Raw genomic sequence first — 11,926 nt, 5'->3', positions numbered from 1 at the left:
TTTTAAGCACAACTGTACATATCCAATGACTCACCCCAAGTAGTCCAATAAAATCTAAATTTTATCTTTAGTTGTAGGTGCTCTTTGAGCATGAGAGCTGGAAATTTGAGGAATAAAGGCCATTGGTGTTTTGCACCTCACAAACAGAAGAGAAGCTTATTGGTCTGATGCCTTGTGTTTTCTGTACCACAACTGAATGGGAAAAACAAAAATGGGCTGAGATTGCAGAGGAATTCACCATTGCTGTTAACCCTTCAAACAACACCAGCTCTGTTAGGCAGCATGCTATTGGCTCTCACAAAAAGAGGTGAGCATGACTATGATCGGAGGTCCACATGCATTTGGTAAATGTGACATGTCCACAAATCTTCATGTAAATTGGCATGGTCCATTGATGAGATCGGCAATTGAAATCAGCAAGTATGACATGTCCCACATGACAGTATGTAAAGTGACGTCAGCTTTAGGAACACATCGACCTCCTTCACACAATTTTTATTTCATACAACACCTTTCACTACCAGTAAGCACCATACAAATACAGTGGTGTTAGATTTAAGCAAAGAAGAAAATTTCAAAAGTTAATGTTTTGCATAAGTATTTAAACCTCTATGCTCCAGGTTTACACAAATGACAAATTAATCACAAACGACACAAAGGTGACAGTCATTTGACCATAACTAAACATAATTAGGTACTACTTATGAGTCTGCTATATCTCTCTAGATATAAAAAGCACCCTTTATAAGGTCCATAGTCTTTGTTTGATAATAGCTACAAAAATTAAGAGAAAGAAGCATTCTGATAATGTGAGAAACAAAGTCAAGGCAGGAAATGGCTACAAAAAATATATAAGAGTTTGAATGTCATGTTAAGCACAAGGCTAAAGCAGTTAATGTTTTGGAATGGCCAAGTCAAAGCCCTGATCTTAACCCTATTGAGAATTTGTGGCACTATTTCAGTAAGTAACTATTTTCAGCAAGTAAATGAGCCATACCAACATACAGACAGTGATTTAAACTTATCTAGTAATATCCATGAGACAGAAAGTTTCATGTTTTGTTCTTTGTTTTGCATCTTGTACTGTCTCTGTCTTTGATCTCTCACACCATTTTTGTACCTGTATATTGTTCAGCTTAATTTCATGTTCGGGAACATTGCACATGGCTGTTATGTGAGGAGCTGCACTTAATAGGAACAAAAATGGCATTTGTGTTCTTCTGTCATCCTTAATAGTAGTTGCTTTCAAGGAACTGACACCTTGCAAATGTAGATCTTCCAATTTAATCACTGTCTTACACTTCTATATTTCATAGTTTCAGGTTGGAAATATCGCACAATGGAATTTTGTGTCAGTCTCTACACATCACATATTCTTTTCTCATCAATATCTTCTTCATCTTTTTTACTTCTTCAAACAACTGCTGTATGCCCCGATCTCTAGCAGTGAAAATATGCAACAATTGATGGGGTATACAATCTTAAACCACAAAAAGACACATAGAAAATCAAATATTTTTCTTCAATTTCTTTGACGCAACCTAAACCACTGAAATGCAATGCTGCTTTAATGCCATTTCATTTCAGTTTCTCTCCATGTATCTTAATTAGAGTTGTGGAAACATTATGCCAGTCTGAATAGACCAGGCCATCCAATCTACAGCAACTTTTCCATCTCCTTCTGAGAATTTCCTAGACATTCCCAGGCTAGTTGAGAGTCTTTCAAGTATGCTCTGTGACTTCCCCTGCATTTTCTCTCAGTGGGCCATACCTTCTAAACCTCTTGCAGTGAATGCCAAAGGGAATTGTAACTACATGTTCAAACTGTCTCTCCTAGCCCCTGTCAACCTGGAGAAGTAGTGCTTCTACTAAAAGGTCCTATCATACTGACAGCTCCTCACTCTAGCCCTAACCCTACCCATAACCCTGCTTTAGAGAGTTAAGTTCAGTAACTCTGGGTAAGAAGCTTATTTCAGCATTCTCTTAGTCACCATCCAAAGCTAGGTGAGGATAGGGTGTAAATCAAAAGCTTGATCCAAAGAATTTGATCATTCTTCACTAACATAAGCAAGCACAATGTATGCAAAACAACATTGATTCATTGGTTAACCACATAATCATCTCTACACTCACTCATAAACAACACTGCAAGGTGCTTAAACTCCTCTGTGTTGGGCACCTGTTTACCCCTTAATTTAAGAGAACAGGCTACTTGTTTCTGGGTAAAGGTCATATTCTCAGATTTGGAGGTGCAAATTCTCATTTTCAACTGCTTCACACTTTGCTGTGAACTGTTCCAGTGTGTCATGCCCTGCATGACTACTGAAATCTGCCAGTATGACTAGCAATTCAGTAATTGATACCCCTTCAAGTGCCACATCCAACGTATCTGCAAAGAATGAATATTATGATGAACTGTTTGGTGTATACATGCAAATAACTGTAAATATTTTTGTTGTTATGTCTTAAGGTGATTCTGGAACAAACACCAGAGTTATGGCACCCATCCAGGAGCATGTGGGTAACCCTACATGTATAATACATGAGATCTCTCTTGGTGGGCAACTCCAAACAAGGAGAAAGATTACCCCTGACAGAAAAGTCTGTTTCCAGAGTCAATTATGTAAATGGAGGTGAATCAGACTGTATCTAACTAGTATTTTTCAACCTCCTGCATAAATACCATATCTTTCTCCACCAGAGAAGTTACATTGCATGTTCTAAGGGTTGGTTTCTGTTGCCAAGGTTTAACATGTCCGGATACCTTCATACTCTTGCCTATAGCACCAACTGGCATTGTAGCTGACCCTCACCTTGTGGTTGATAAGCCTACATTGAAGTTTATTATGGCTTTTTTGGACTGAGCCTGACCAGGCTACATGGATCACTCAGCCACAAAACCTGACTGTTAAACACTTTCAAAAGTCTAACTGTAGGAATTGGTACCAATGTAATTTTTTGGGGCAAGTGTCTCTGATTTAATCAGGATTCATAGTGAGGGTCATTTATAGACTGTTCTTTATCCATCCTTCCTCCTTACACTAATTTCAGTAACCATATCTTAGCACACACCTCTATACAACATGCAGCAGTTAAGGGTGTATTCACACTAGCAGTTTGTTCCATGCCTGAGCATGTTTGTCCAAATGTAACCCACTAAAGTGTGACTGCTCCGTGCTGGGCCAACCATACTGTGCCCTGGCCCGTTTAGAAGAGGTACGTCCAGGGACAGTTCAGTAGGATTCTGAACAGTGTGATTGCTAAATGTGCCCGAGCAGAGAATCCCGACATGATGCCAATGAAGCAATAAATCAGATAGTTTGATTCGATAACCATTTGAGTTGAAAAAGTTTTTTTATTGTCACCTTACAGATGGACATAAACTGTAGTTGGCAAGAAAAGCTGCAAATTCCTCCCTTAACATTATTTGTCTCTGTAAAAATCTTCTCGTACATGCAGCATGATTAACAGCAAAAAGCTGTGTTGCACAGTCAAAAAATCTATAAAAGGGTAGAGCGTTATCCTGCCCTATACAACTCCAAAATAAACACAAAATAAGTAAAATCATTGTGACATGCATGCTGTCACTCTGTGTTTGGATCTTGTTTTGGCATTACACAAACTTGCATGGACATGATGAAAGTGGCCTGGGCCCAGAAAATTAAGTGGAGTGTGAGTGCAGGCCAGCAAGGGACAGTTAGGGGGGACAATCGTGCTTGGGCTCCGTACAGAACAAACATGCCTACTATGAGTACACCCTAACAAGGTGTTTGAGTTATGGAAACACCCCCACCATGCCAAAGTTATAATCCTTAGAGTGGTACAGTACTCCGTTTCTATCAAACTAAATAGAGAAATTGAATCAATTTCTCAACCTAAATATTTTAAACTCCAGCATACTTAATTCATCTATCCTCCCCTTAATATAGGTTGTTCTCCATAAATTATACATTCCTCCAGAACATTATCAAAATATTTTGTTATCAAGACATTAATCTGCATTCTGGATTCAGATCCTGCACTCAATGGTTGTCTGTACAGAGGTTCATGTTATCCCCATGTCTCCAATTGTTTTTCTCTGGACAAACTGGTTTCTCTCTGCTTCATCCTAAGGCATGGCGATTACGATAACCAGCAGTTCTAAATCGGCTCTATATTGAGCGTGTGTGTGCGCTATGAAGAACGACTGTTCCATCACAGTTGGTTCCTGTCTTATTTCCAATGTTGCTAAGATAGGTTCCAGTTCCCTGTTAACCTGAATTGCATTATGCATTTTTACTAGCATTAAGTAACTATTTAACAGTATTTTAGTAAATATGCATTCACTTTGAGCTAGCGACTGTATAAAAGACATTTTGAGTCATGAGACATGAGTAACAGATTGTTTTTTTTTTTCTTTTTTTATATGGACACTTTTCAAAGCATTTGCCATTCTCCGGCATTGGCCACATATTCAGTAAAAATCACTCTTATGTATTTTCTCCCAGAAAACATGGGATTGTATTTTTTTTCTCAGCCACCAAAAATAACCTGGGGTATGTAACATATAAAATAATATGATTTTTGTGTGGAATATTCCTTTAAGAAGTATTGAGAAAGTCACGTAGGAAGGTTTCTTTATTATTACTTGACTGGCGTCTTTATCTAAGGAGAGTTAAAACATTATTGATACAATTGGTTACATTTGTTTTATCAACTGAAGAACAATTAGGTGAAGTGACTTGAACATGGTCTGCACACAGTGTTGCTAGCAGCATTTGAACCCGCAACCACAGGGGTTGAAATTCTAGGTCCAAAGCATTAACAGCTGCACCACACTTTGTCAAGATAAAACCATTTTAGAAAGATTTCAACCAATTGTTTATTATAACTGGGCTTACATAACGAGACCTTACTTTGCTTTTAAAAGTTACTAAATATGCATGAAAAAGAATTGCAATAAAAAAAAACGTTTTGAGATATCAGGGGCTATGTCTCAATGCATACTCAGTAATCCATGTAAGGAAATTCTAGAAAGTTGATTCTGTTCATCTGGACTAGTTTTTTTCTGATACGTTTCATCACTCATCCAAGTGACTTCCTCATTCTCAGTTGACTGCAGATTTCTCCAACTTTATAAACAGTACCATGGCCTAATGACTGAACTAGCAGCATTGACTAACAATGGGCCCTGTGATCAATGATATGCAAATTGTCCATTGATCAATGGCCATTAGTGCCATTCACAGAGAGTTGGGGAATGGCTGCAATCACTGCATTGTCAGATGGTGAAAGATGTATCCTTATGCCCCTCCTCGGTTCAGAGATGGTCGTTCCTTTTTCACATAAATGACCTCCTTGCTCAAACCAGCGTTCCTCCCTGTCCAGGATGTGCACATCTTCATCACTGAAAGAGTGACCACTGTCCTGTAGATGTAAATAGACTGCGGAGTCCTGGCCTGATGAGGTAACTCTTCTGTGTTGTGCCATCCGCTTCGCCAGTGGTTGTTTGGTTTCCCCGATGTACGATGCACAGCAATCCTCTTGGAACTTAACTGTGTAAACTATATTACTCTGTCTGTGCCGGGGTACCCGATCCTTGGGGTGGACCAATTTTTGCAGTAGCATGTTTTGGGGTTTGAAAGCTACCGAGACCTGGTGTTTTGAAAAAATGCGTTTCAGCTGTTCCAATACTCCTGACACATAAGGGTTCACCAAAGGTTTTCGCTTAGGCAGCAGTTGTCCTTTCTCTCTCCTGGATTGCTTAGAGCATTCTTTAGGTGTCTTCCTTGGTTTGATAAGTCCAGCTGGAATAACCACATTTACTCAGGGCCTTTTAGATACGATGTTCTTCTGCTTCCCTGGCCGCTGTGTCTGTGGGTATAGTGTGTTATAGAGTCCTGATGACGTCTATTTTGTGCTCAAGCGGATGGTGAGAGACAAACCAACAAAGCGTTGGTTTACAGTACACATCAACTTTCAAATATCCCCCATTGATGACGGAAATTTCACAATCTAATTGTCATTTGTCAATCTTTTGTACAATGCGGTGACTGCAGCCATTCCCTAACTCTCTGTGAATGGTACTCATGGACATTGATCAGTGGACAGTTTGCATATCATTGATCACACGGCCCATTGATAGTTAATGGTGCTAGTTCAGTCATTAGGCCATGGTATTAATTATAAGGCTGGAGAAACCTGCAGTCAACTGAGACTGAGGAAGTCACTTGCATGAGTGATGAAATGTATCGGGAAAAAAAAAACTATGTCCAGATGAACAGAATCAACTTTCTAGAATATCAGGGGCTACCTTAAAATTGTGCATTTAGATTATGGAAAGAAACATGCGATCATACGAGTTTACCTAATCTAAGAACAAATAATTGCCCTGCCAGCATACCTTTTCAGCACGTCAAACAGAAAAGCGCAGCATGGGCTTGTAAACCCCAAAAACAAATCAGGAAGAAGAAGAAGCGCTACGTAGGGGATTCCGGAACTTGTAGTTAATTACATCTTTATCCCCGCTCCCTGACCAAACCATTGGTTGCGCTAAACAACTACATTTTCCAGCATGCCATTCTACTAGCTCTATATTGTAGCTTCCAAGCTACGCGGTGAAGGACTGAAGTTGTGGAGTGAGCGCGTTTGATTCGAACGCTCAGAAATGTCAACGGAGGTAGATAATGCACGCCGCAGAAGATTCACACAGGATGCTTTAGGTAATTTCTGCTACGGCGTAAGAATGAGTGTGTTATTATTATGTCTGTGGTTCACATAGCGGTCGCGCCGTGTCACGCGCTGCGCAGGTGTCGAATTGATTTATTTTTTTTTTTTCAAGATATGCGATGTTCAGAAGTAAACCTTAATGGTTTTTGGATTATATTGCAAAATGTGGCCTTCCATCTGGTTTTAATCTTTAAACTGATTTTGAAAAATTCCTAACTCCTATAGTTTAAAATAAATCTAATTTTAAGTTTGCTTGAAGCTGTGGTATAAAATTTACTTTGTAGTGTATTTGATTTTTACGGAGAATCGGATTAACTTGGAAATATCAACTAGAAGTATAAATCAGGACTTTGGGTTTAAAGATTTTTTTTTAAACATACTTTAATTTTTCTAAGATCCGAAATTCAACATTTGATCCATTTAGTACCAATAAAACCTCATCGTACATTTACCTAGAATTTTTGTTGTTGGTTTGCTGTGTTCAAGTAGCCTCTAGTCGGGTCATTTGTTGCCAGTGGGCGTCCTCGATTGTAGATTTTCGTTATTTTTGTCTTTTCACAACTTAGCCCATATATACTCTCTTCAGTTAATACCTCCTGGATAATTCTGTACATAAATGTACATTTTACTTTGACATAATAAGTCGTTTTAAAGCTGTTGCTCACCGACACAACTATTGCAGTTATCTAAATTGCAGTCATTCGTGCGAAATCGTACTGAGGACTGACAAATGAGCTTTGGTTTCTCCTTCTCTTCTACATGTTGCCGTGTAGACTGCGGTTCGGTGGCAACTGGGCGATAGACTGCTATTGCGTATGTATTATTACAGCTGATTCACTTCCAGCACAGCAAGTGTACTGAAAAGAAAAATAACTATTAAACAGTGGTCTCAGTTGTGCTTTGAAATAATTAAGCACGAAGTAACAGTTTATTAAATGTTTTGTAGAGGAGAGCCAAGCAAAACGACACCTTTTATTGGCTAACTAAAAAGATTACAATATGCAAGCTTTCGAGGCAACTTGCATATTGTAATCTTTTTAGTTAGCCAATAAAAGGTGTCATTTTGTTTGGCTCTTCTCTACATTCATAATGGCTAACACGGTACAACACACTAGTACTTTAAATGTTTTGAAAAGTGGATGACAATAGGAAAATGGGCATTGCGATGCGGATAAAGGATTACTCTTGAGATGTGACCCAGTAGATTGCAAACTTAAGGGTATTATTGTGGCTCAGTGCAGAAATGAGTAGTGCACACCTTCATTCGTGCCGTTGAATTACTCCTTTTGTACTCCTTCTGCTCTGTGTTCCTGCATTTACCTTACCAAACATGAATGTGACCATCTGAGTACACTGATGACGTTACACATGTGAAGAACTTTTCTGAGGCATCAGTTCAGCATTTCGTTGAGTAGCTGTTCTCACTCACCCAGCAGTTTTATCCCTCTCAATCAAGCAAAACAAGTTCAGTAAATATTCCAGGGATAATACATTTACATAAACTGTGTGTATGTGGTGCCCTAATTGGCCAATAAAGTGGTAGCATGGTTAACACTAACAATGCCAGAGCCCTAAAGTTTTGGTTCCACCTAGTCATTGTCTGTGTAAAGTTTGTGTTCTGCAGGTTTTCACATTGGATTTTCTGTGGATGTCTCAAGATGATTATTTTACTAAGTGAAAGGAAAGTTTTTTTCCTTTTCTTTTTGCTTCTACAAGCAGTGCAATAACATAGAGGGTTTCTTATGCATTATGGAGATGGGCTGGTCTCTAACAAAATTGAAATTTATTTTGTTGTATTGAATATATGTGAATATGTTGCAAATCTTTCACGTGATTATCAATAGGGATGTCACATGGTAGAATTTTTGTGTTCAATACCAATACCAGTAAAGTTTTACAGTACAAGTATAAACAAGTATTGGCATTCATAAATATCAAAATACAATGCAAGGCTTTAATTTTAATGTGTGGCAGAGATGGGGTCCCTCATAGTGCAACAACAAGTGGCGTTTTATAGTTTTGAGGGGATTTCAGCATATGGTATAAAGAGTGATATATCTTGAACTGCTTGATTTATCTTACCATGTGCACATTATAAAATTATTCTGACATTTTCTGCCCAGTAACTGAAAAATACTGCTTAAAATCAATACTAAATATACAAATTAAAACATTATTACATATGAACTGTTGAATTTGTGAATTCCAAGATAATTCTCTATGTTTCTGTTTAAATCACATCTTTAAATTTGTAACATAAATGCTTTTAAAGTCTGGTTTGTTTGTCAGTTATCCAAGAGGTTAGGCTTGTAATATTTGCTATAGCAAGATTTATATTGCATCATTAACTGCTTAAAAAATATTAAAAAGTAATATTTAATGGGTGAATCAAATTCAGTCAAATGTCATTTATCAGAAGCTTTAATTTTCCAAATCTGCCACTCCTTTTTTTAACATTTGTCACAACTTCAAACCTTCCTGTGTGAAATCAAACTTTTTTACAATTATCCTTTATTTCAGAACCTCTGTTAAATGGCCTTTGTTTTGCAATTTTTAAGGTTTCTTAATAAGCATTTGCTTGCCTTCAAAAACAGACAGCTCTTATTTGGTGTTTGCAGATTCATATTCATAAGTGAAGTGTGCGGTTTTAATTGTCCTGCTAACTGCATGTTTTTTTCGATTACATGTGTCTGTTAAAACGGTGCATGTCGTATTAATGCCTTTCAAGGCATGGAAGCACTAAATAAATTTTAGTATGGCATTAACAAATGGAGCAACTCATGTCGTCACTGGTGTAGACAAACCAAATAGCTAGTTTGATTGAATCTTGTGTTGATGTTTTCTTGCTACTTGCAACTGTTTGTGTTAGCAGTTCTCCCACATCCCACTGTCCTATATGCGTAACTGTGGATGTGTGCGACTCTCGCTTCAGTGTGACCCTGAGCTGTATACAGAGGTTAGAAATTGGACAGATGCTTGGACAGATGGACGCCTGTAGAAGTGCTCATTACAATCAGAGAATAAATATGAAGCCACCGTTCATTTATCAGGGCTGTGTAGGACACAACTTAAAAACAATTAATCTTGCTGTCTTGATCTTCTTGCAAATGTGTGACAATACAAGTTAAATGATTATGCCTCATTTGATCAGTAATATTTTGCTCACAAAGCGCACACATTTGTTTTTGAACTAATTTTATCATGAGATAAAAGTGACAACAATGGGAGCCTGTGTGTGTTGGGTGTGTGGCTGTTTTTTAAAATTTTTATAAATAGCAAGTATGATTCCTGCACTTTTAAACTGAAATTCTCTTGAACAAACACAAGAGCATATCCAGACATAAACTGTGCTATCTTTCTTATTGACATTTGTTGATGCGATGCTGTTTCATCACCATAGCAAGCTATTTTTATTTTTTACTCAATTTTTATCTTGTGTCATTGTGCCATCTGGAGTTATTCGTCTACTTGCAGTCACGCACAAGTGCAGTGATAGCCATCAATAAGCGCACCATTTAAATATGAAATATGAATTTTACTTACACGGCTGCAAACAAAGGGCTGATGGAACGGTCCTTACGGATGACACTGCAGTTGTGACCCGCTGGGCTGCCTTGTTTGAGCAGTTGTTCAAAGCTGATCCTCCAGCTAGGATGTTGGATATCTCTGGGTCCACGATTCTTGAGGCTGATCCTCCAATTAGCTGTGAACCACCCAGTCTCACTGAGATTGCACAGGTGGTGAACCAGCTGAGGGGAGGAAAGGCTGCAGGGATCTGTGGTATCCAGAGTGAGCTTCTCCACGCAGGTGGTAAGGCTGTCCTCCTGGCATTGCAAGCAATCTTTGCTTCCATTTGAGAGACTGGCATCATCCCAACTGACTGGAAAACGGGACTTGTTGTCCCTATCTGGATTGCAGCACCTACAGGGGGATAACACTGCTGTTCATGCCACTTGCTCACCTACCAGGAACCGGAACAGTTTGGTTTTATGCCTAAGAAATCTACCATCGACCGCATCCTGGCACTGAAGGTTCTCGTGGAGCGCAAATTTGAATATTGGCAGAGTTTCTTTGCAGCCTTTGTTAAATTTCGCAAAGCGTTTGACTCAGTTGATTGAGCTGCCCTGTGAGACATCCTGAGGGTTTGCAGGATCCCCTTGAGGTTGCTGGATATCATGGCCGGCCTGTATACTGGTACTGTGAGTGCTGTGCAGAGTGGAGGTAGGACCTCTACGGTCCAGGGTGTGTTCTTGCTCCTACTGTGTTCACTGCTTGTATGGACTGGGTGTTGGGCAAAGTTGAGCGTCCAGCGGCTGTGGGGCATCTGTTGGTGAAGAAAGATTCACAGATCTTGACTTTGCTGGGACTCAATGGAGGCTTTGATCGTGGCACTTGAGAGACTGAGTGAGGACTCTTAGTGTCTGTGTTTGCGAGTGTCCTGGATAAAAAACAAGATCCAGGCCTTTAATGACCTCTTGGGCACAACCATCAGCAATGTGTCTGTCAGTGGAGAGAGTGTTGACCTTGTTGAGAGGTTTACTTACCTTGGCAACGACATTCATGTCTCTGGTGACTCTTCCTGTGAAGTCAGCAGACAGAGTGGGAGAGCATGAGGGGTCATGAGGTCGCTGGAAAGGGGTGTGTGGTGCTCCTGATATCTATGCAAAAGGACGAAGGTCCAAGTCTTTAGAGTGCTGGTGCTTCCGGTCTTGCTATATGGTTGCGAGACATGGACGCTATCCAGTAACCTGAGATGAAGACTGGACTCCTTTGGTACTGTGTCTCTCCGGAAAATCCTTGGGTAACGTTGGTTTAACTTTGTGTCGAATGAGCGGTTGCTCATGGAGTCCCGAATGAGGCACATTACCTGCATTGTGAGGGAGTGTTATTTATGACGCTACGGCCATGTGGCACGTTTCCCTGAGGGTGATCCGGCTCATAAGATCCTCATTGTTGGGGACCAGAATGTTTGGACCACGCCAAGGGGTTGCCCATGTAACACCTGGCTGCGGCAGATAGAGAGTCATTTCCGGAGGGTGGGACTGGACCGCGTGTCTGCCTTTGCTAACTGGTATCCTGAGTTGTTTTGTCGTGTAGTGGGCGCGGCAACACACTGTACCAGTGCATGCTCCCCAACTTGACTTAACTTGCTGCAAACAAAAAAACTGTAAAAGAACTGCAATGTTTTTACAACCAACGCACTGCATATGTAAGCTAG

The 11,926-nt window shown here is 39.6% G+C and overlaps 1 protein-coding gene across 6 annotated transcripts in view; it reads left to right on the top strand.

Moving 5' to 3' along the window:
* The first annotated feature begins 6,541 nt into the window (after window positions 1–6,541).
* Window positions 6,542–11,926, top strand: part of cax1 (cation/H+ exchanger protein 1) — a 90,900-nt gene continuing 85,515 nt past the window's right edge. For 5 of the 6 annotated variants that reach the window (XR_005634647.1, XR_005634646.1, XM_039761001.1 and 2 more), the window contains exon 1: window positions 6,544–6,701. Coding sequence is in view for 4 of the 6 variants with exons in the window: in XM_039761001.1 (XP_039616935.1) it covers window positions 6,647–6,701 (55 nt within the window). In the remaining 2 variants the exon portion in view is untranslated. Of the gene's footprint in view, window positions 6,702–11,926 lie in introns of all 6 variants that reach the window. The other variant, XM_039761002.1, reaches the window with a different exon arrangement.

This window comes from Polypterus senegalus, chromosome 8 (assembly GCF_016835505.1).
Source record: "Polypterus senegalus isolate Bchr_013 chromosome 8, ASM1683550v1, whole genome shotgun sequence".
Classification (NCBI taxonomy): Eukaryota; Metazoa; Chordata; class Cladistia; order Polypteriformes; family Polypteridae; genus Polypterus; species Polypterus senegalus.
This window is presented reverse-complemented; position numbering and strand designations above follow the sequence as displayed.